The 24,738-nt window shown below is 51.3% G+C and overlaps 1 protein-coding gene across 1 annotated transcript; it reads right to left on the bottom strand.

Annotated features, from left to right (window-relative positions):
- Positions 1-2,877: 2,877 nt before the first annotated feature.
- GNAT2 (G protein subunit alpha transducin 2) lies at positions 2,878-21,994 on the bottom strand. Its single transcript, XM_065403625.1, has 8 exons — positions 21,877-21,994; positions 17,191-17,233; positions 15,760-15,901; positions 14,582-14,739; positions 12,501-12,629; positions 12,021-12,150; positions 3,596-3,749; positions 2,878-3,068 (listed from the first exon to the last, which is right to left on the bottom strand). The coding sequence occupies exons 1-8, from the start codon at positions 21,992-21,994 to the stop codon at positions 2,878-2,880; spliced, it is 1,065 nt and encodes a 354-aa protein (XP_065259697.1).
- Positions 21,995-24,738: the final 2,744 nt, after the last annotated feature.

The raw sequence follows: 24,738 nt of genomic DNA, 5'->3' as shown, positions 1-24,738 counted from the left end.
ACTGTCCTGTGATCTTCTACAGTACTCATCAATGAGACCGCATGTGCAAAAGTCTCAGCAGCCGCAGGTACCCAGTGAGCTGGGATCAGTACTGCTACACTGTATGGATAGAGAGAGAACAGGTCTAGACTCATAAGCCTTCCAGGCTATCTAATACAGAGAGAAAGTTGGATACCAGAAATAGTCAATCGGCTACTTAAGGCTGTGGGGACAAATTGCACCAGTTGCAGGGAACTGCAAATGTTAATTTTTCCAGTGGAAGGTTTGAAAATTTCACAATTCTTGGGGGCTTATTTACAACTGGTAAACTGGTTAGTTTCTAAAACAAGGAAAGAGGGATTAGATACGTTTGAGTTAAAATTAAATCCGTTCCATTGTCCACTTTCAGCAATACCTTTCAGTTCACACCACTTACGGAATTTTTTTGATTTCCACAAAATATAATTGAGGGGTGGTTTTCTCTAGGATTCCACAAAACATTGCTTTCACCTTTTCCATATAGGTTTGTAATACATTTTGAACATGCAGCTGTGCAGAGATGTGAAACTTCAGTATCAGTTATCCATTTGGTGTCCTGATGACTACTTGCTCTTTGGGTTCAGATCACATTGGATCTCTTGTAAGCAGCAGTTTTAAAGCGCACACAGACTGCAGAGAAACTATTTTATTAAAAATGAGGAAATTACCCTGGAAGACAGCTGGGCTGCAGTAAGTTTAGCCTCGCTGGATGGCTTGTTCTTGGAGGTGTGCAGCCGTGTGTTGGGCAGGTGTCCGAGTGTGGACTCGGAGTAATTTTTGCTTAGTCCTCTGGCTCTGCTCTGCAGAACAGTGATGCTAAGGGGAAGTCATTTTCTTTTCTTGAGGGAGGTGTCAAGGGAGAGAAAAGGAAGATAAATACTTTTACAGCTTTAAAATTAGGAAGACATTTTAAGCGAATTAAAATGCAATGCATAAATCCATTGCATAAATGCCTGCAGAATATCAATATTGAGGGCCAGATTCTGATTTATGCGAACACCAGAGCTGTATAAACATGCCTTGATCTAAATGAGAATCTGACTCAGACAGTAGCAAACAAAGTGTGAAAATACAATGGTGGTAGTAAAGTTTACAACAATTATTCTCCATGTAATCAACCGCTACTAGAAGAGCTGCATTCATTGGTGTTTGTAACCCCAATACAGGACTAAAACCCTCCAAGCTCCTGTCATGACACAATATCATCCTTTATGCTTAAAGTGGGCGTTCCTGCATGTGTGCTCTGATTGGAAAGTTGTTTTGTTTTGCAGCGAACAATGCAGAGGTGAAATCAAAGTGGTTTTTGTCCCTCTGCCCTTCTGCAAGCTACTTTGTGCCTGCAGAGAAGCTGGCTGGCTGCCTTTAATTTCCCTGCTTTCCTATGCATGTGCATGGAGAGTGAAAGCTCCAAGATTGTTTCCTGGGGAGCAAAATGAGCAAACTGTTGGAGGATGCTGGCTGGATGTTTTGAAGGTAGGGGGTGGGCAGAGAATGCTTCAGAGATTTTTCTGGGCAGTTGGTACAAGCGTACATCCTCATAAACTGAAAATAACTTTCATGTTTGTTAAAAACAGCATGGTGGCTATAGCGAAAAGGCTGTGTAAAGCTGAACACTGCACATAACTCATTTCCTGGGCCCTGCCCACACTAGCATGCTACTCATGCTAGGTTCTGTTTAAGCTCTAGTGCGAGCAGGATTCGGGACCAGTTTTCCTGAGCAGTGATAACTTATGGACCAGGTTATAAGACTGCCTCAGACTAGCAAGGATACTGTGTTGTGACAGTGTAATGCCCTGATCTTGCCTGACTCGCAGGGCCAGGCCTGTATTACAATAGGCACCATATCTCCAAGGACAAGGCTGAACAATTTTGTAATACAGTACCTTAAAATGATACTTTACTACCCAAATGGACCCTCTAACCCACTTTGGCATACCAGATTCAGCTAAAAACCCCTTCTACACGCTGAGTAGGGAAATCAACCACTGCTGGGGCTAGCAGGGTTTAAGTAGTTTGTTTCATGGGTTCTTCAAGAGGGTGGCTAGTGCTCGCAATCACCCTGCCATTCCCATACTATGAAGGAGGAGGAGGATACTGCCAAGACGGGGGAGGGGAAAAGGTTGAGAACCAGTGGTTTAGTGGTAATACAGCTGCTTACAAGGGCAAAAAGTGCACCGAGCGCTCTGGAAAATCTGCTTCATCAGTAGGGCCCTACCAAATTCACGGTCCATTTTGGTCAATTTCACGGTCATAGGATTTTAAAAATAATTTTCAGTTTCAGATATTTAAATCTGAAATTTCACAGTATTGTAACTGGGGGGTCCTGACCCAAAACGGGGTCGTGTGGGGGGGGGGGGGCGCGTTGTCACACAGCTACTGTAGGGGGGGTCATGGTATTGACACCCTTACTTCTGTGCTGCTGCTTCCAGAGCTGGGCAGCCAGAGGGCAGCTGCTGGTCAGGCGCCCAGCTCTGAAGGCAGCGCCGCTGCCAGCAGCAGCACAGAAGTAAGGGTGGCAATGCCATATCATGACACTGTCACTTCTGCACTGCTGGTGGTGGCAGCTCTGCCTTCAAAGCTGGGCTCTTGGCCAGCAGCCGCTGCTTTCCAGCCACCCTGCGCTGTGAAATCTGGTCCCCTCTACAATAGCCAGATTCCACAGGGGAGATCTGATTTCACGGTTCGTGACATGTTTTTCACAGCTGTGAATTTGGTAGGGCCTGAACTATCGGTGAGGAGTCAGACCAGTTGTCTCCTATCCCTCACAATGCCAGTTTGGTAGTAAAGTGGCTAAATTGTGACTTACAATAGGCGTTTAGTTCTCTGCTTGAAGTTACAGTACCTGCAAAAGTTGGAGTTCTAGAAGAGACCACAGTCCTTGAGGTTCTCTTTGATGATGACATCCGTGACTGCGTCGAACACAAATTTAACGTTCTGTGTGTCTGTGGCACAGGTCATATGACTGTAGATTTCTTTCACATCTTTTCGCATGTTGAGATCAAGGAACTGATTCTTGATGTAATTTCCTGCATCTTCAAATGTATTGGGACCTATTTGGGGGAAGGAAATAACTCTGCTGCTAAGTGTTGCTGATTAGGAAGACTGCACTAATTAGAAACTCCTCAAAGCCCATTGTGATTAGGCTGGATCTGTGGCCAGCAGAGGAAATGTGATCCTTTGCCATGTTTTGAGAGAATTAAATGCACGTTAAAGAACAGGACTGTAGTGACAGCCCTGGGCAGTGACATGTGCTTTCTACACAAAAGGTGAAGAGCAAGCAGACCTTTTCTTGGGGTGGTTCAGCCTTGAGTAATAACCTCTTTATTCCTACCAAATCATCCCAAGGTGGTAATGCTTAATACAGATCCTCTCCTTTTTCCTAGCTGCAGAAGCCTAGCTTGAGCCTAATGACTTTTCCCAAGAGAACCATTTTCTATCCCTTTGTGGCTTTTGTGCCACTCACTTCTTCCCACCCATTACTCTGGTTTGATTTTGTTTGTTTTTAGACTTGGGTGAGGATAATTTGGGCCTAAACACTAGCACAAAGGGGGGAGGTAAAGTTTTTAGACCAACTCACCATCGTAATCTGGGAAGCAAATGCTGAGGTGGACTTTCTTGATCTTTTCCTCAAAGAGGTCCTTCTTGTTGAGGAACAGAATAATGGAGGTGGCAGCAAAGAACTTGTGGTTGCATATACTGTTGAACAGATGCAGGGACTCATGCATGCGGTTCTGAAGACAAAAAGACCACATCACTTGTAAAGAAATTTCAGAGGTGGGTGTGTTGTAAAGACCCTGCTCGTTCTGGTTTCAGAAAGTAGGGGTGGGCAGGTCCTTGCTTGGTCTAACACATACTGAAAGCTCTCCCCCACTCAAGTTTCTGTGGCTTGTTAACATGTGCAAGTCCCGACTCCTACTCAAGCTTGTTCCTCAAACAGGCTGAAGCTCTACACCAGCCATTGCCTGAGCTGCTGCTAATTATACTTGCTTTTTGATCTCCACAGTTTTTGCAGCTGTAAAGGTGAGGGCAGCACTTTCTGCTGTTACAATGGTGAAGCCTTTGCTGGTCATAAAGCCGTGATGTTTCCTGTTTGTCGTAGCCCAGGTAAGGACTCTATGGTTGGCCAGAAGCTTTAGACCAACTGGATTTTAAACAAAGCAAATCAGCATCCTTCCATGATGGCTTTTTTGCAATTTCAACAGGGCTCCAATTTTCAGATGATGCCATGACTGAAAAAGTACCAGGGGAACAAATTCACTCGACTGTAAGCTCGTTCGAGCAGAGACTGTTCTGTGCCAAGCACAGTAGGGCCCAGGTCCATCACAAGGCCTTCCAGCCGCTACCGTAATACCACTAATAAAGCTCTCTTGAGACACAAGAAAGCATTAAGGAGAGATTTACTGTTGCTGAACTTAAAGTACTCCCAGCAGCGAGGGGGAAAGTACAGATACAGCAGCTGGAAACCAGCAGCCAAACCAACTGCATTTCAGCAAGTTGATTTACCTTTTGTCTTTTGCAAACTCTCCTGTTCTTTTGCTGTAACAAGCACACATGTTGCCAAAGAGAAGGTTGTGGGTGGTTTCTATGGCCAACAATAAGGAAGTCTTGAACTGCTTGGTTAGAGTTGGAGGAGGATTCTTTTTGCCTTGAGAATCCTCATGTTCCTGCTTCTCAAAGCCAGGTAGCGCGGTAGCCCTACTTTTCTGTTGCCACACCGTAGGCAGCTGGCTGTTTCTATAGGTTGTCACAACAGCTACTGGGGAGTCCAGAATGAAGGATTTCTGTCACTCTGGACCCTCACTTCCTAATGTCAGAATGCTAATGCCAGATTCCTAATTGCTGCAAGGCAGGCTCTGTGTGTGGGGAAGAATCAGATGTGAGAAGTCACTGTCTGTCTAAATAACTGAGCTGAGACCCCATTACTAAAATAATGGCCAGTTATTGGAATGCTGTGGGAGATGGCAGTGAGTATGTGCTCTGTCTCTCTAATGAGCCATCACCTATGGGTCTTCCTGCAGCAGCCACAAGAAGAGTTGCAGGTGCTTTAGGATAAGCAGGCCCTTCAGAAATCACCCTCTCTGATCACTACAGTGCCCTCCACAAAGCAAGATCGTTCTCTTAACCTCTGGGTTTGCAAGTCAGCTGTGATAGGACTATCTTCCTTGAGAAAACTAGTACACGCTGGCCCAAATCTCTGCTATGGGACTATCACAAGCCGCCTCCAACTCTACCCCCTGGTAGTATGAGCACCTCCCAAATGTTAATGGATCACAACACACCCCGGAGGCAGAGAAGTCCTATCCCCACTGTATAGAGGAAACTGAGCCATAGGGTAGATCAGGTGACTTGCCCAAGGTCACACAAGGAACTTTGAGGTGAGAACTGAACCCAGATTTCCCATGCCCTATCCACTAGGCCTTTCTTCCTCCTTGCTCTCCTTCCCGCTCCTAAGGGCTTGACTGTGCAGTCTCCCTCATGCCCCTTGCCTGTCTAGAAGGGTACCAGAGTAGGGACTTTTTCCAGCATCTTGTGAAACAGTCTAAAATGCTGCCCCCTGGTTTGTCCCTTCTGAATCCAACCGAAGAGAGGGAGGAGTTCAGTCTCCCCTGTCCATAGTCTCTTGTCTACTGAGAAGAGAACTCTCCACAAACTGCTTTGGAGGAGATTTGCAAATCTCCTCCAAAGCAGTTTGTTTTAATAACCCGCAGGGCCAGGGAGCCCTTCTGCATGAATCCATCCTGAGGGAGGAAGAGAAGCAGGTGCCCTGTTTGAAGGACAACCATCTGCATGCAGGAGGGCTGCTGGTGTGTTAATGAGCTGGCTTCCCTCAGAGGGCTGCTCCTAGCAGGGGCAGACAATACCAGAGGCATCTTGTTACTGTTTTCTGCCTCCTTATCACCAGCTTTCTCTGCTCTTCGCCCTCTGTGTGTTTGAAGGAGAGGCTGAGCGCCCCTATGGAGCTAGTGCCCTGCCTGACTAGTGGCATCCGAAACATTCCCCACAGGCTGCACTGCTCCGATTTCCCCTTGATCCTGTTTGTACATGAAATGGGGGCTCTGGAGAGACTCTTGGTTGAGGAAGCTGGAGGCTGAGCATCGTGTTAGGGGGGAGCTGCTGTGAAAGTCCACCAGCCCTTGGATTGGCCTGCGGGAGCCAAATGGCTGGCACTGCAGGAACGAACCTGGATCCTAGAGCTCGCACTCTCTCTCTTCTTGTCTTCTCTTTAAGGAAATCCCAGAGCAAGCTGACCTGGATGGATGCTCTGTGGGATCCCAGCAGTCAGAGATGGATAAAACCCTCTCCCTGCTGGGGTGTATTAGATCACCAGTGTCTGATGGACCTGGAGTATCAGACGCTGGGGCTAAGGAACTGGACTGCAACTGAGGAGATGTGGGTTCTGTTCTGTGCTCTGCCCTACACTCCCTCCCTATGTGAATGGGGGCAGGTCTCAGTCTCCCTGGTGTTTTAGGCCCCCACCTGTACAAGGGGGAGGATGATCTGTTGATTCCACCATGCTGTTTGCCTGTTCAAAGGGTCAGCACTTTGGGCCAGGGACTGTCTTTACTGTCGGTCTGTGCAGCATGTAGCACCATGGGGACCCTGGTCTTGGTTGGGGCTGCTAGGTGCTACTGAAATACAAATCATCCTAAGAGTGATGGTGATCTGATTTAGAAAGGCTGTCTGCTCTTGCTTCATCTGTTATAAACCAAAACCAGAATATGCTCCTCAGTCCCCTTTGGGCCCTGTTTGAATGACAGATCTCAGGCATTGTCCCACAGTGAGGTGTTGATAGAAGAGATTTGGAACAAATTGACAAACTAAACAGTAATAAGTCACCAGGACCAGATGGTATTCACCCACGAGTTCTGAAGGAGCTCGAATATGAAGCTGCAGAGCTACTAACTGAAGTATGTAACCTGTCGCTTAGCTATCCTCCAGTCATCCGGTAGAGAGGATGATTTAACGTAACAGCGATTTTTAAAAAGGCTCCAGAGGCAATCCTGGCAATTACAGGCTGATAAAACTAACTTCAGTACTGGGCAAAGTGGTAGAAACTACAGTAAAGAGCAGAGTTATCAGACACACAGGTGAACATGATTTGTTGGGGAATAGTCATTACAGCTTTTGTAAAGGGAAATCATGCCTCACCAATCTATTAAAATTCTTTGAGGGAGTCAACAAGCATGTGGATAAGGGTGATCTAGAAGATATAGGGTACTTGGATTTTCAGAAAGCCTTTGCCAAGGTCCCTGACCAAAGGCTCTTAAGCAAACTAAGTAGTCGTGAGATCATAGGGAAGGTCCTCATAGAGCAGTAACTGGTTAAAAGACAGGAAACAAAGGGTAGGAATAAATGATCAGTTTTCACACAGGAGAGAGGTAAACAGCGGGGTCCCCCAAGGATCTGTACTGGGACTTGTGCTATTCAACATATTAAGTAATGATCTGGAAAAGAGAGTGAACAGTGAAGTGGCAAAATTTGCAGATTATACAAAATTATTTAAGATAATTAAGTCTACGGCTGCCTGCGAACAGTTACAAGGGGAGCTCACAAAACTGTGTGACTGGACAACAAAATGACAGATTAAATTCAACATTGGTAAGTGCAAAGTAATGTACATTGGGGAAAAAATAATCCCAACTACACATATATAATGATGGGTTCCAAATTACTTGTAATCACTCAAGAAAGAGAACTTGAAGGCACCGTGAACACCGTGTCTAGTGTTGGTTGGAAAGGATACATGGAACTGGAAATGGTTCAGAGAAGGACAACAAAGATGATCAAGGGTTAGGAACGGCATCCATATGAGGAGAAACTACAAAGCTTAGGGTTGTTCGTTTTAGAAAAGAGATGACTGGGGGAGATATGATAGTCTATAAAATCATGAATGGGGTAGAGAAAGTAAATAGAGAAGTGTTATTTACCCTTGCCCACAATAAAGAAATCAGGGATCACCTGATTGAAATTAATAGGCAGCAGGTTTAATATAAACAAGAGGAAGAACTTTTTCACACAATGCACAGTTAACCTGTGGAACTCATTGCTTTGGGATGTTGTGCTGGTCAAAAGTATAACTGGGTTCAAAAAAGAGTTAGATAAGTACATGGCTATTAGCCAAGATGGTCAAGGGATGCAACTCCATCCTCTGGGTGGCCCTAGCCTCTGAGCGCCAGAAGGGAAAGGGGTGGATCTCTCCAACTGCCTTGTTCTGTACACTCCCCCTTAAACTCTGGCACTGGCCACTGTCGGAAGACAGGATACTGGACTAGATGGACCCTTGGTCTGATCCAGTCTGGCTCTTCTTGTAATAAATGCTCCATGCTAGCTCACGAGGGCTCAACTCTGCCTCCGTTTACTGATGATCTTAGTAGAAGTTCCACATGTGCAGATGAGGACCCAGCTGGGCCTGTAGTGTTCCCCCACCTCAAATCTGGTGGGCCATGTGCAGGCCCTGAAGAGCAAGGGAACTGCTTGGGCGACAAACTCATCGATTCCACAGCCAGGAGGGACCATCGTGATCGGCTAGTCTGACGCCCTGTAGGGCACAGGCCAGAGACCTGCCCCAAATCATTCCTAGAGCAGAGCTGTTAGACAAACAGCCCACTGGTGATTTAAAAATGGTCAGTGATGGAGAATCCACCATGACCCTTGGTCAGTTGTGCCAATGGTTAATTACTTGCACTGTTAAAATGTTATGCCTTATTTCCAGCCTGAATTTGTCAAGCTTCAACTTCCAGACACTGGCTCGTGTAGAGTGAAGAGCCCGTTATTAAATATTTGTTCCCCAAATTGGTATTTCTAGACTGTGATCAAGTCACCCCTTCACCTTCTCTTTGTTAGACTAAATAGAGCTCCTTGAGTCTGTCATTATAACGCACATTTTCTAACCCTTCAATCATTCTTGTGACTCTTCTCTGACCCCTCACCAATTTATCAACATCCTCTTTGAATTGTGAACTCCAGAACTGGACACAGGGTTCCAGCACTGGTCCCACCAGTGCCAAATACAGAGGGAAAATAACCTCTCTGCTCCTACTCGAGATTCCCCTGTTTATGCATCCCAGGATCGCATTAGCCTTTTTGGCCACAGCATCGCACTGGGCGCTCAAGTGCAGCTGATCAGGGTTTGTGGTGGACAAATCTTTTTCAGTCTCTGCTTCCCAGTGTAATGATGGGGCTCCAGCTGCAGTTGGGAGCCAGGTTCAGAGTGGTGGGGTGGATCGGGCCCATCTGTGGCTGCCTTCCCCTGCATTGCTACACAAAGCGAGCAAGCAGTGGGTGAATGGACAATGATTTTTTCATCCATCAGTTATGTAACTGCACATCTAAGCAGCAGAGTTATGAATAGCTTTTCATGGTAAAACTGCAAACTGTTCTAAGGGATTTCTTCAGCTATGGGCACAACTGTTCAGCTGCAGCTTGCTAGTTCTGCAAGCCATTGCTGCCTCTCTGATTCACGTATGTTCATTACAGGTGCATCACTTCCTGTGGGTTTAATTGTCATAAGACTCAATTCCTCCCTACGCTGACATCTGATTTTCAACAACCAGGGCAACCACTGACTGAGGGGGAACCCTAGCCCCGTGAAGTCAACGGGAGCTTTGTCATTGACGTTAGCGGGGCCAGGATTTCACCTGTACTGTCCCCACACAGGATGTGATAATTCTCCTGGGGTTTCTCAAAGCTGCAGTCTTGGCCATGCTGTTTGGCTGTTGTCCTTTTTCTAGCTCCTACATAGCTACATAGGTTTTAAAAACAAAAGAGGTCATCTAGTCTGACGTGCACAGCACAGGCCAGAGAAGCCCACCCAGGGATTCCTGCACCTAGCCCATAGCTTGTGACTGAGCTAGCACAGAGCTCTTAGGAAGAGACACCCAATTTTGATTTAAAGACTCCAGGCTAGATCCACAAAGGAATTTAGATCCTCAACCCCCTGCTCACCTGCTGCTTAACCCTGAATGTGCCTAAATTCCTTGGCACCATAGCTTCCACTGGTGGACGTGCAAAGCCGCTAATTCCTGAGACTGCTGAGCTGCCTGGTCCGATCTTCAAACGAGGTGTTACCCCACCTGTCTCGCTTGCTGTGCCCAATCCTGTGGACATGCTCGGAGCACGCTAACCCACACAACACATGGTGCGGGGTTCACCCTGTACTCAATTGCTCAGTGGTTCGAGCACTCAGCTGGAAGGCCTAGGTTTGAATCCCCCTCTGCTTGGTTCAGAGCAGGGACATGAACTTGAATCTCCCCCACCTCAGCTGAGTGCCCTGACTGCCAGGCTCTGGCGTACTCTGGGGCAGGGGTCTCCATTTCTTCTGGCGAAGCTGTTCTTTGTGTGCGATATTGAAACAGTCACTGGTCCAGAGAGAGAGCGACTGTAGCCCAGGGGTTAGTGCGCCTCCTGGGAGACCCAGGGTCCCATCCCTGCTCCAAGGGCAATTTAAGTGTTTCAGACAAAGTGGGACAGCTTCAGCAGGAGAGGTCGAGAGAGACCTGCCCTGGAACACACCTCCTCAGGGCACATAGCTGGGAGATGGATGATGTGGGTCCAAGTTCCTGCTCTGGATTAGAGAGAGGATTCAAAGCTGGATCTCCCATATGTCAGGTGAGTGTTCTGCCTATTGGGGATGGCACCCCAACCCCATGGAGTTAGATCACTGAGGCAATGCCAGGCCCCTGCTCTTCTACTGGCCGGCTTGGGTGGCTCCCTGCTCAGGTTGCTGGGTTCTGTGAATCCCATTCTTACCCAGCTCTCCCAATGCAGTGCTTAGTCTCCAAGCCCCCCACGCCAGCACGTGCCCAGGTTGGTTGTTCTAACGGTTAAACATCCTGGCTGCTAAAAATGTGCTCCTTCTATCTAGTCTGCATGTGTCTAGCTGTTGGGTCTCCCAGCTGTTGGGTCTCAGTCTGCCTTTGTCTGCTAGATTAAAGATTCTCTGCCATTGGAAACCTCCTTGCTCAGGAGCTTCTGGGCTGGGTTCAAGTCACCTCTTAACCTTCTCTCGGGCAAATTAAACAGACTGAGCGTCTTTAGTTTCTTGCTGTGAAGCAGGTTTCCATGCTTGTGGCTCACATCTGAGCCATTCCTGATTTCTCCTCTGAACTTTCCACCTTCGCTTCCTAGTTTACAGGTTCTGACACCGATGTGCCAACGTTCTGCAATTGCTCTGCAGCAGGGAGATAGGGCTGAGGATGAGAACGCCATTCCCGATGTTCCATTGAATTCAGCCCCTTGAAAGGTCGGTGCTATGATCCCTCACTGACAGAGTCGGAAGCTGCAGAACAATTGAGTGTTTTTTCCAGAGGGGCCGAGCACCCACCATGCCTATTGAAATCAGCCAGGAGTGCGGGTACTTCTGAAAATCCAGGCGTCCATTATCTGTCCAAGGTCACACAGGGAACAGAGCTGGGAACAGTATCCAGCTCTCATACCTCGTGCTTTAACCACAAGCCCATCTTCCTTCTCCTATTGATTTCTCATGCCCTCTTGACGGGCAAGCCGTTGGGCAGCCCCCCTGAAAGAGCCTTTGCCTCAACCAGCCACGGGATGTCGCTGTGCTACATGAATTAGCTTTAGGTGCTAGCTGCACTGGCTGGAAGGCAGCATTTATTTTCAGACATGGGTTAATCTGATGTCAGGCAAGTGCTATTTTGCTTCCTGGACTTGCATCAGAGCAGCACAATGTAAACCGCGAGCTGCCATTCAAGGATATTCATGGCTCTGTTGCCTGCCGGAGCCCCCCTGTGTTCCAGGCAATACAGGCACTTCATACCAAGCAAGAGTTGGTGCTCACCCCTCTCCTTGGCGCTCTCTGTGCGAGGGAGATGCTATTTTCTTACAATCTGGGCGGTGGCTCCCAGATGTCGCCCAGATGAGCTAGGATTTCCATTTCCTGGTGCTCTGAAAAAGGGGGGAGCAGCCACCCAGCTGTGCTCTGGTGGCAGAGGAGCAGTGGTCACAGTGCCATCAGCAGATAGGGATTAAGAGAGAGAACATACCACTTCATCATCCTCTACTAGCACCATGTCATAGGCGCTGAGGGCTCCGCAGAAGATAATGCAGGTCACGCCTTCGAAGCAGTGGATCCACTTTTTGCGCTCTGACCGCTGTCCTCCCACATCAAACATCCTGTGGAGGGAATAATTCTGCTGTTGTTAGATAGCCCCTTCCCACCCAGAGCACTGAACACATAGGCAGTCCTAGCACCCATCGCAGAAATCCAGCCCCCGCCGGGTTGGAATGTGGCAGCTGTTTACATGAGTGCAGAGGGCCAGATCCTTACCTGGTGTAAACTGACAGCACAATGGCGCTCTGCAGATTTACACCAGCCAAGAAACCCAGCCGTTTAGGATAGGATGTGAGGCAGGCTCTCCCAACCCACTGAAATAAATGGCATTATCCTGGCTGGAATTTGGCCAGGATACCTGGGTCAGTGATGCCACCAAAGGGGAGAGGGACACAAGTGCATATGCACTCACCTGAAGTTAAGATCTTTGACAGCGAACTTGGTCTCTATGATCCCCGTGGTCTTCACTCGAGATCGTAGTACATCCTGTTCATTGGGGAGGTAATCGGGGGCTGTGATCCGATCCAGCTGGTTCAGGTAGCTAGGCAGGAATGCAGAGAGCTGTTGGGAGCAGTCCTAAGGGATAGGGCATATAGCTGTCGGGCATGGGGAAGGAGGTCTGGGGTAAGGTGTTATCAGTGAGCTAGCAATTGTAGGAGAGGACAGTGAGAAGGTCCAAGCGATTCCGCTAGCCTGAGGGAGAGGAGATGTCCTTCTAGCCCAACTGTAGAGCAAGAAAATCTCAGTTCATGACTTACCAGGGTCAAAGTGTGCACATAGCCTTCTTACCTGCATTGCAGCAGCACCTAGGAGCATGGACCATGACCCCGTTGGGCCAGGTGCTGAACAAGCAGGGTCTGCTATGGCCCAAAGAACTAACAATCTAACAATAAGACAAGAGATGACAGATGGAGGCAGACAGACAGGTGGACCCTGCTGGTGGGAGGTGATGGAGCAGCTCTGTTAGTGCTGTGGTCTGGAAAGCCCGTAACCTTAAGTTCCAGCATCCACAGTTGCTCCTCCACCCTGCTGTTGAATGGGACTGTGCAGCTGCTGCAGCCTACAAGGGAGCTGCGTGGCAGGCCAGGGTTTATGAAGTCAGAGAATGGCCATGTTTGGATCAACAGAGTGAAACAATGAAGTTGTGTTCCCTGCAGCATTCCCTGTAATGTGCCCGTGCCTCTGCTCTGCAGCCGTTGTGCCAGGCCATGCAGGGCCGGCTTTAGGAAGTGCGAGGCCCGATTTGAACTGTTTTGACAGGGCCCCGGCAGGGATGACTAAAAAAAAAACCACGTAAAAAACCACATGGGGCTTGTACTCACCGGGCGGCGCTCCTAGTCTTCGGCGGTGGGTCCTTCACTCGCTCCGGATCTTCGGCGGCACTGAAGGACCTGCCGCCGAAGTGCCGCCGAAGACCCGGAGCACCGCCGGGTGAGTAAAAATTAAAAAGGAGCCTCTAGCCAGGGAAGGGATTCTCAGCCACTTGCCCCTCCCCCCCTCCCCCCCCGGTGGCCCTGCCACTGAGCGCGGGGCCCTCTTAGGCGCAGGGCCCGATTTGGGGGAATTGGTGGAATTGGCCTAAAGCCGGCTCTGAGGCCATGGCTCTGGGCCCTTGAAAACTATGTTCATCTAACCTGAAGGGACAAATTGCGATGGTGTTGACACCAGCGTGTGTCTGGAGTAACCACGGTCTTCAGTGGACTTACGCTGCTGGGAGCAAAAGCAGCATTTGGCCCTGAGGCTACTGAAAGTCAGAGCCTGAAATACCTCATTGGCCTTAGATAGTGCAGCCTGTAATAGTACATGAGGCAGATTGGTGCTCAGATGCCTGAAATACCCTGGCATGTGGTATCAATTAAGGGTACAGGAACTAGGCTGGTAAGGAGGGGTGGGCAGCCCCACTGCAGCAGGCAGTGATAGTCGCATGTCAGTGGTGTTTAGGGGCTTTGTCTAACACAGTAGCACTATCTTGGCCATGGGGGATAATCCCCTCTGTTCTGTATCTCACATGGAGCTGTTCTGGGCTAAGTGGGAGCACAGAGGACCTCGCTTGTTACATAGTGAATTATGAGAGTGCATGCAACTTGATTCTTCAAAGCCATTCTGGTCTGTCTTGCTTGTTTTCGAAAGTCCTTTAAGGGGCATGTACCCTTCCCTTGACGGACAAGGCTCTCCTTGGACTTAGTGCTAAAATTTCCACTGGCTTCAAAGGGAACAGATTGGCCCCTTCACCTGGAATTTCTCCTTCCCTTCCCCTTGGCTGCTGGTGAAAAGCTGAGTCCTCAAGTTTTTTTACATGGCAGTAGGGGGCGGGTGGTACCTGCTCCATAAAGTCATCAGTCACTTCAGCACCAGCGAAGGGGAAGATTCACGGTACTAAGCCCCAACGATGGATGAACCCTCTGTGTCCCAATAAGTTCGTGTCCATCCCTGGAGGATCTTGCCGTCTGGCAGTTGCTTTTCCTAATGACTGGGCCATAGGGACAGACTTACTAGGAAGCGGAGTCGTTGAGCTGGTACTCAGCTGCTCTGTCAAAACAGGCCTGGACTCCCGCATCTTTCCACAGCTTTTTTATACAGTCCACTAGCTCTGGGGGCATGGTGCCCTCCTCGATGGAATCTGCCAAGTTGCACAGCTGCCGCCCATCATCCTGTAAGAGACAGAGCCGGTGAGCAGGCTGGGGCCAGAGACGGGCACGAATGGCAGACCTGCTTTGGGCCCATCTGAACAGGGTAAGGTTTTGTGGGATTTTAATGTGGATTTTGAAATTTAAATTCTACCCCCACCCAACCCTGCTGATTTTCAAGCAAAGCTTCCCCAGAGAATGTGGGGAAACATGCCCAGAATCCTGTCTGGCCAGGCCCTGGAGTGGGGAACTCCAGCTGCTCCCAGAATGCTTTCCTTAACCAGTAGATGGCAACACACCCATAGCAGCGTGGTGCCTGAAGGAACGGGAAACCAAACTCCTTGTTCCTCTGTAAATAATGAAAGGAGCAGGACCCTCCTCTCTGGACTCTCCTTCCCCACAGCTCCTCTTTCCCACACTTAGAGGTCTTGCCCTTCCCTTTCAATCTACATCACCTGGGAACCAGACGACTGCCACTTGCCCACCGATTGGCAGTGGCGTCTATTAAAATACTTATCTGCTGTTGTAAGGAGCAGCTGGGAACGTTTGGCTTCTAGCATGCGCTAGCAGGAGTGAATGAGACACACAGGGTATGTCTACACCACAGCCTCCCAGTCCCAGTAGACAGACTTGAGCAAGTGTGCTAAAAATAGCAGTATGGATGTTGCAGTTTGGGCGCGGGCTCGGACTAGCCCCCTGAGCTCAGACCCAGGGGGGCAGGTGCGCTTGGACTCTCACAGCTAGCCTGAGCTTCCGCTCGAGCCGCAGCGTCCACACTGCTATTCTTCACAAGCAAGCTCGCTCGAGTGAACACCAGTGAACCCATCTCTGCGCCGGGGCTCAGAAGGAACAAACTTCCTCTCCAACCCAAGAGCAGCATCCTGCATCCCAGGCTACCCTGCAGCCTCTCCCAGGACTCCTGCATATAACTGGGAATTGCAAGCACTCGAACAGATGAACACGTGGGGACCCCCCCACACACCTGCCTTCCCCTGTCCAGGGGCCAGACAGATGTTCCAGTGGTGGCAGGGGCAGCGTACTGACCCCTCGTCCTGGTTCGGCGTAATCTATCCCCAGCGTGGACATCGCTCGGATGATGGCCAGGATTGACTGCAGCACGTTGCCGTAGATGATGGACTTGAATTCCAGGCACTCTTCTTGCGTGTAACCATCTTGGTGGATAATCCTGCAGGGGGAGGGGAATGAAACACAGCCTTTAGCAAGGATCACAGCCTTGCTTCCCTGGCAGGCCTCTCCCTGCAGCACAGACTTTGGCACCTTGCCCTCCAGCCCGAAGGAGGCAGTGCAGGGACTGAAATGTGCCAGCTTGAATGCCTGCTGTTTTCCTGGCATAGCTGACTTTCCCCTTGGTGCTGGCTGGGGTGGGGTGCGGAGCTGAGGAACCACACCACTGCTCAGTATTGGGGGGGGGGGGAGAGGGGGGAGGGTAGCAGCCTGAGTGGCATCTGCTAGCAGTGTCTGACAATGTCACCCCATGCAGGGGAGAAAGGGAGCTCCTTCCACCCCTATCTACCCCTGTGCTGGCATGCAGCCCGGCTCACAATTGGGCCCATTGTGATCTACACAGGTGGCTGGCAGCCAAGTCCAGATGCAACGAGGAAACGCCCTCCATCGGCTGGCTCAATGAAGACCAGGGTACCAGCTTTGAAAGGAAAGCGGTCTGAGACCCATGGCACAGATTAGCTCGCTGGCTCCTGGACTGACCACGCATGGCTCTGCCTGTGACAGAACCTCAGATTCATAGGGGAAGGTCAGATCACATGGGACCTTCTGCGACTGGACTCTGCTGACACGTAGAGCTCACTTGCTCCCTGTGTAACTCCATGATGGTTTGTGTTCCCTGCCCCACGGGGCTTACATCAGAGACTCAGCACAGCAAGGAGCAACGCACAAAGTGGGTGTGGTGGTTTCCTCCTCCCTTGTGCCTGGAGACTTGCAGCCTGCTGTTTGGTATGGCTGGCCATCAACTTGCCACCAGTGCCCCACATGCCAACAGCTCACATGGGATGTACCCGCACTCCATCCACTCCCTGGGATGTTCCACAGGGCACGGGTGCTGAGATGCTAGATCCGCTGTCTGTCTAGGCCAATCTCCTTGTCCTGAGAGTGGGCTGTAGCAGGTGCGTGGGAGAAATGAAACTTCCATCCCCACCCATCACTTGTTACTGAGATGACACATGAAGAGACCCCAGCTGATGATCAGTTCGTGCCTCGAAGCAGAAGAACTGGGCACCTTTTCCTCCTAGCTAGCATAACCGCAAATGCTATTTTTATTTAGTTGTTTAATCCCTTTTTATTAATCTTGCTAGGCTATTGCCAGCCGGCAGGCAGCCTGGCCCAGCAGCAGCGCAGGGGTTAATCACGCTACATTCATGCCTAGATTAGGCTCTTAGAAGGAAACCGCCTTGGGCTGTGTTCTGGGCAACCAACCCTCAGCCCTACCGCGGTACTCACTTCATCTGTTTGACGATTGTGCTCTTGCCTGACTCCCCGGCACCTGGAAAAGAGCCGGAGGAAACGTTTGAGTGCCAGCATCCAGAAAGAGAGAGACGTGTACACCTTAGAGGGGACCGCAGCTCTGGGGCACTCGGATCCTACGGCACTGGGACCAGCGTAAGGACCTGGATACGCAGCGCTCCATATGCAGCATCTATCCTGCTCTTCACTCCTTTCCCCCATGCGCTTTTCTCTGGGGTTGGCCCCTCAGACACTTTTTAGCATGGATGGATTTCTCCAGTGCGGGGTTATTTAGTGGCATATTAATGTGGATCAAACAGGTCAGTTGATCCGGGCCCTGGGCTCCCAAGAGCTCATCAAGAGCCCAACCCATGGAATGGCCTTGTTTTGAGGGAGTGATCAAACTGGCTGTCTAGGAACCAGGGACTGAGCCTGCTTTTACATAACCGCCTGGCCTCTCCCCTTCAGCAGCCACCCCTGGAGGTGCTTGGCTCCCCTCGCTGGGCGCTGGTGCATTGCCTGGGCTCTGGGAAGGGGGAGGCACGCATGGGACAGCTGTGCTTCCCTTACCGCCGCTGTTCACCAGCACGTGTGCTGTTCATTGGAGGCTCCGTGCCAGCCAGCTGCACCCCAGCTCATCTCCCAGTTACCGAGTCCTCACCCTGTGGAAGCTAGGACAGGCGCTTCCAGCCCAAACCTGACCCCCCTGCCCAGGGTTCAAACCATCTTGTGCCCTGCAGGGTAGGGGATGAGGAAAGAACTGGGCACATGCGGTCTAGAGATGAGAAGGCTGAGGGAGAAACATAGCATGTAAAGGTGGTTACACAGGGGCCAGCGATCAATTGCTCTCCATGGCCACCGAGGGCAGGACAAGTAGCAAGCTGCTTACTGGGCAGCCAGGGAGGCTTAGGTTGGATTTTTTAGGAATAACTTTCTACCTGTAAGGCGAGTTCAGCGCTGGAACAGGTGGGCCTGGGAGGCCGGGGGGCAGGCTTAAAAATAGGTTACACCCATTGGGGTGGGCCTGCCTCAGCACAGGAGGATAGACTAGGTACTCTGTTGAGGTCCCTTCCAGCCCTGTAGCTCGATAAGGGTATCTAGCCTCCACAACTCTCCTGCCCCAACGAACCCTCTTGCCTGGCTGCCCGGTATTCAGAGCCTTCGCTAAGCCCACATGTCCAGGATACATCCGCCAGAGCAATATCCTGCAGCTTCCATCATCCTTCCACACCCCCTTGCCTGAGTCTGCAACCCCCACCCTCCATCCACCCAACCCGCCTGCAGACTATCTAGTGCATTGTCACTGAGCCCCTCTGCTCTAGCTCCTGTCCCACCTGCTCCTCTCAGTACTGGGCCTTGCTGGTCTGGTGGATCCAGGGGAACCCCTGGTTATATACCCCTGCAGTCAGCTTTCTCAGGCCGAGGGCGATCCCCTGTGCCTTGCTCATGCCCCCTTTTTATTCCTCAGAGGCTCCCCCCTGGCTCGACTCATTTCCCTGGCCCAGGAAGGCTGGAGATCCCTCCCTCCAGAGCCCATCAGCAGTGCTCAAAGCTAGCTGCTGTGGGGGACACTCGAGTCCCATGCCCACGGCTGCCGTCGGCATGAAGGACCTGTCATTGCTACCGGGTCGGGGGACCTAGTTACGCCATAAGCCCCCCACAGTGGAACCCTACACAGCAAGCCTGGCCCATGTGTCTGTCATGCTGGGACCATCATACTGCGCCCCAGCAGGGTACCGTAGAAAGGACCATGTCAGTGGGCCTGGACTCAGCCTGGAGCTGGGATTCCCTGCACGCTAACATGGCCTCAGCCCTGGGCTTTGCTTTTCTTAGCCTCCCCCTCTCGCGCTCCCGCCTCTGTTCTCGTCGCCTGCCCTTCGGTTCTCGGCTGCAAGCGCCAGGCGTCGCCTCATCTCATCGCTTTAAGCAGCTTATTCCAAACCAGGAAGCTGCTTAGAATTAGGGCCTAATCGCGCTGATCCCAGCCTCCCTGCCGTCACCTGGATGAACCTTATGGCGCTGCGCAGCGTCAGGCATAGGCTTCCTGCCCCTGCAGTGCGAGCGGCAAGGCAGCCGCGTTGTAACCTAGAACTCCGGGGAGCATTAGCCCCAGGACCTGCGAAGGGTGGCTCTGGGCTGAGACGGGCCCTGCTGGCCTCTCTCCGCTCCCAGGAGCTGGGTGGGAGGCTGGGTTTCCAGCAGGGGCTTCTAGCCTCAATCTCAGTTCTCCGCTCAGGTGGCATCTTTCCTACAACCCCCCCAGTCACCCTCTGGAGCAAAGGTTTATTCTGCTGCCTTCGCATTGCTGCGGTTCTGGCACAGGCTTGGAGTTCTCTCCAGGCACGGGGAGCGAGCGTAGGAATCCTAGAGGGTGGCTTAGGGCACCCTGAGCTGCAGACCAGGACTGACCCCCAGTGACCAGTTCCTGGGCTGGAATGGTGACACCCCCCACACCCCCCGACCATTGTGCACATCTAGTCTGAGCTGCTGCCATGCCCAGGCCAGAGACCTCAGCCAGACATTGCTGTATCGATCCCATCTCTTCGGTGTGAGCAGGAGCCTTTCTTTTAGGAGGTGACATCTGATCTTGATTGGAAGAGGGTGGTGGTGAATTACCCTAGCTGATTGTGACACTAAGCGGGGATTGGTTGGAGGCACCTGTCACTGGGGGTTTCCCCCGCCCATGACCATCCACTGACCTAACCTTCACCCTCGCACCTGCTCCCTACCTTCTGGATAGGTCCTCCCTGGAACCTATCCATCCCTCATGCTTCCCCCCAGCTGCCTTGAAGAAGACACTTGGGCCCCTGCTGTGACCAAGCAGGGCCCCTCCTGGCTGACTTTACATGCACACGTATAAGATTTGGGTGCCCCAGACTTCGCCACATGCCACAGTGAGCAGCAGCTTCACCTGGGCAGCACAGGCCCAAAGGAAGCTGTGCTCTGAGCTGGAGCCCAGGGAACTGGAGAGGGGACGCTGTAGGAGAATGAGAGCGGGCCGGAGACTCCAGCTCCATCGCAGCTTTAGAAGGACTAAACCGTGTGTGCCCTTGGCATCTCCTAGCAGGCTCCCTTCCCTCAGCAGTGCCGGGCTGGCAGTGAGAACTGCCCCTGCATTCTGCTGTTTGCAGTACTCAGCTCATGTTCTAGTGCCCGTAAAAGGGCTGAGAGAGGCACCCAGTCCAGGAGTAGGATCGCCCCATTCGCTCCAGCTTGCAGATCAGCAGACTTGTGAAGTTTCTGGCTAGTGACTCAGTAATGCAGACTCAGAGCACAGGCCCTTCTGCAACTGGGATATTAGGCTAAACTGAGGCTTTTAGTAGTCAGGTAAAATCAATGTGTTCAGAAATAAAGTCCATCCCTTTCTATTCACACTGCTCATGGAGCACCGAGGGTTTTCTACCAACAAGCAGGTAACGGACCCAATCATCATCACCCTCTGCCTTTCTCTAGGCCAGAGATCTCAAAGCGCTTCATCAGTGTTAATGAGCTGCGGTTTGATCCTGCAACGCCTTGCTCACCAGAGTAGCCTCGCTGCCAGATCCAGCCCTTACACCTCACACACAATACACGTGGGGCTAGGGATAGTACTGCCATCCTGTTTGACAGCTGGGGCCTCTGTGGGTCAAACTGTGAGGCTGCAGCAGAGTTGGGGCTAGAACCCAGGTGTCCTGATCCTCTGTCCTGTGCTTCAGCCACTAAACTCTCATGTGAAGTGAAACATTACATATACATCTTTGCTTGTCGTTTTTTGGCCAGAAAAATGACTCTGATCAATTCCCTTTTCACACGTGGCCCTTGATGAGTCACCAAATCAATCCAAAGCCCCCCCTCCTCCCAATGCTGAAAGACCCAGGTATGTAGTTACCAAGTGCTGACACTAGCCACAGCATTCCTGTTCCCCCCACCCCTCCACCACTGCCCCTTCTGGAAAATTACAAATAGATTTTAATCCCTACTGAGGTGCTGCCCCCTTCACCCAGGCTTTTCTCAAGAGGGTGTTTGTGACCTCTTGTCACATCCGATTGGCTGAGAAATCTCTGTGTCCCGGCTAATCGCTTCAGTTAGGAAGTCGTCAAGCTAATGAGAGCCCATCTGGTGCTACTTAGGAACAGATCCTCCTCTCAGTTGGAAAAAAATGAGAAAAACAACAACAAAAAAACTCAGGGTGACCATATCTCTGAACCCAACATGGACTGAAACAGCCAGACCAAGCCCTCCTGCCTTGGTCCTGCGCTGCATTTCATGCTCCCTCTTCTCTTCCTTCTGTCTCCCATCCCTTGGCCACCAGCAGATACTACCACTTTCTAATCCCTTCACATAAACTGATTGTCCTCAGGCCCTGCAACAATAACCCCAGTTTCGCCTTTCTTGCCCCACCTCCCCTAGCTTGGCATCACCATGTCTCCTCTGAGGGTTGCCTTCGTCCCAGGCTCCGCTTAGCCAACTCAGAACTGAAGGCTGGGTTGGCACAGGCTAACCATCCCCCTCCTACCCTGCATTCATCCTGAATCACCAGGATCCCCTGTTGGGCCATTCTCTGCAGACTGCACATTTATTACATGCATGGAGACCAGCTCTGAGTGGTACAGAACCGCTTCCCTGCCCACTCATTTCTGGATCCACCCTAGGATCTGAAGGTGCCCCAGGCAAGCTGCAGCGTTGCCCAGCTCCCATGCTTACCTAACAGCAGCAGTTTGACTGTCTTCGCCTCCTTGTCTGCATCTTCCTGGAGTTTCTTCTCCAACTCCTTGGACCTTTTGGCCAGTTCTTTATCTTCAGCGCTCGCTCCACTCCCCATCTCGTCGTCTTCCTCCTCTAGCTCCTCTAGCTCCTCTGTCTCTTCCAGCTCTTCACCCTGGGTCACTCACCCTTTACGGGGTGGGGAGAGAGAGAGAGAGAAAAAAATATATATCTATGCCCGACCCTCCACGGCGCCAGAGAAGGGCCGCACGCCGCAGCCTGGCTCTGGAGTTCCACGCAGGACGGCTGCCGGCTAGAGACTGCTACGAAGGCAGCATGGGAGCCCTTCACTTTGCCCCTCTCCCTCTCTCTCTCTGCTCTTTACCTTAATTCCCCATGGATAACCCAATTTCTGTCCTACGGATTGGGGACTTTTTATCTCACCATGTGATCTGGGAAATCCAATTAGATGAGCCCAAGATGGCAAAGATTAATGCCTGGGAAATGAGAACACTGGACGAGGCTACGGGCGGGGCGGAGAGGGTCATTATGTAAGAGGGAAAGGGAGAGTGCCCCCCATCCTGCAAGCACACAAGGGAAGGAATCCCGCTGCTGCAGGGGCCCTATGGTGTGTGACTTGGGGGGCTCCAGGCCAGCCGCACAGAGCTGGAGAGCTCTAGATGAAAAATGTCAGCCAGGGCTTGCTGGGTAAACCAGCCTTCTCCTTTCTCTTGCTCCAGATCTGGAAGAGGCTGTTTAACTAGCAGCCGAGAGGGACAGCCAGCACCCTAGCAGCTGGGGCCCCAGTACCACGGCAATGGGTGCATTAAAAATTCATTGATCGTTGGCTAGTTAGACGTTTGCACACTTCATAGCTTCTGTCAGCTGAGCTCCTTGCCCACCCCAGGGGCTCCTGGCTCCCCTCCATTCTCCCCACAGGCTCTTTGGGTGCCATTCTCCCAACCCTCTCTATTTCAGGGACTCCTCCCACCCCTGCCCCATGCCAGCGGCTCTATGTGCCCCCCTCATTCCCCTTTCCTCCCATGTCCTCCATTTCTCACTTTCCCACCATGGCAGGGACTCTGTGCCCCCCTTCCCTCTCCTTCATATGCCAGTAGCTCTGTGTGCCCCCACATACCAGGGTCCTCCATTTCCCACTCCCAGCCAGAGGCTCTGTGTGCACTCCCATGCCCCTTCATTCCCCCCGTCTTATTTCTATCTAGGAGATGAATAATTCAAGGGGTCACATGTTAAAGTCTCTTGGGAGGATGGGCAGAGCTGAACTAGCTAGCAGGGGTTGTGCTGGAAGGTGGCAACATCAACTGGTTCTTTGATCTGGGATGATGATGGCAGAAGTGGTTGAAATGCTGGGTCTGCTAACCAGATGCCAGGGCTCCGTGTGTTCCCCATTTTTTCCCCTTCCAGTTGTTGAGTTTTCACCAAAATCTGCACAGTTCTGCCCATGAAATTCCATTCTCTGAAATTTTGGAATTGGTCAGATGCAGCATTCAAATATTATCACGTTAGAAACATACTAACAGCCAAACAAATGCCAAGAGCTTCTCTACACAGGTTGTGGGTTTTTCCCCCCCACATTAACTATTGTTTTGGACTAAAATGGCCAATGTCCATCTAACACAATCTCTGTCTTTCTTTTCTTTTTGTTTTTAATTATCTGGCCACTTTTTGCAAATTGGCTAATCCATTTTGCAAATGGATTGAGTCCATTTTGAGATGAGTTAGTCCAGCACAGGTCCGTGTGGACATATCTGTATTTTGAATGAACAGTCCTCCCACTGCTATCCCACACTGCACTGCTTTGTACCTGGATTGGCCTGTCTTTTTACCTGCATACCTTCTACTACTCTGGCATCATATTGACTGGATGTCACCTCCGTTTAAACACTGGCATGCAGCCACCTGTGTTCCATCCATGTGTATACACTGCCAGAGTCACATATCCCTCTCAGTGGTGCAGCAGCCATGCAGCATGCATCCCCAGGGAGCTGGGCAGAGATCATGGATTTCCTTATGAGCTGGTGAGATGGCCTAGTCCTGCCTTAGTAGCTACCCTCAGAATACCAAGATATACGAGTCTGTATCGAATCCAGTGATGGACAGGGGTCACTCCGAGGACAGGTTCCAGTGCCACTCCACAGGAAAGGACAACCAAGCCTCTGGAATGGTCCCAGCCCCTGCCCCTCCTATCACAAGCTGGACCAGATTTTTGCCAAGGGGAGGCACCCTGTTGTTCTGTGGACAGCATTGGAGGCCCCCAAGAGGCCCTGTAGTGAGGTAGAGTGGCCTCCCACTGAGCCAGAGAGGGAGGAGCTGCTCTCTGAGCCCTGGTGGGCGGAGCCAGGCCTGGCCCGACCCTCCTGCTGGAAGCTAAGGGGCGGGACAGGAAGTATAAAAGTTGGGCTTGGGGCCACTAGCTCAGTTGAGCCTGAGCCAGGGAAGGAGATAGATATCTCAAGCCTGCTGCAGACCCTGGGCCCTGCTACCCAGGTGAGGAGCACCCTGACCCCTGAGGAAGCTGAGAGTGGAGAGGAGCAACCCGGAATGCCGGCGGTCGAATACCCCGATGAGACGGAGGACCCCATGACTACGGAACCCCTCTCCCAGGAAGTAGCCCAGGGAAACCAGTTTTGCTGTCAGAACCCGAGTCAGTGTGTTGTGGTGGGATCCCTGCTGTCCCAGTGGAGTAGGGTGGGCCCGGCTCTCCCTACCCCTGCTGCCAACCCAACCCCTGAGGTGGCAGCCTTCCCACCTTCGGTCAAGAGGCCTGCATTTGTCTGCCATATGCCTGAGCCAGGATGTTGCTCTTCCGCACCCTCCTCCATTACTGCACAGTTAGCTCAG

This window comes from Emys orbicularis, chromosome 4 (assembly GCF_028017835.1).
Source record: "Emys orbicularis isolate rEmyOrb1 chromosome 4, rEmyOrb1.hap1, whole genome shotgun sequence".
NCBI classification, from domain to species: domain Eukaryota; kingdom Metazoa; phylum Chordata; order Testudines; family Emydidae; genus Emys; species Emys orbicularis.
The sequence above is the reverse complement of the archived record's forward strand: the minus strand, read 5'-3'. Positions and strand labels throughout refer to the sequence as shown.

Bases quoted from the DNA above. Each gene is read 5' to 3' on its own strand.
- GNAT2 (XM_065403625.1), bottom strand. From the start codon at position 21,994: ATGGGGAGTGGAGCGAGCGCTGAAGATAAAGAACTGGCCAAAAGGTCC. The intron at 14,740-15,759 runs GTCAGTACGCTG...TGTCTCTTACAG, and splicing joins ACGCCGAACCAGGACGAGGG to GATGATGGGCGGCAGCTGTG. The intron at 3,750-12,020 runs GTATGTTCTCTC...TTTTGTCTTCAG, and splicing joins TAGTAGAGGATGATGAAGTG to AACCGCATGCATGAGTCCCT.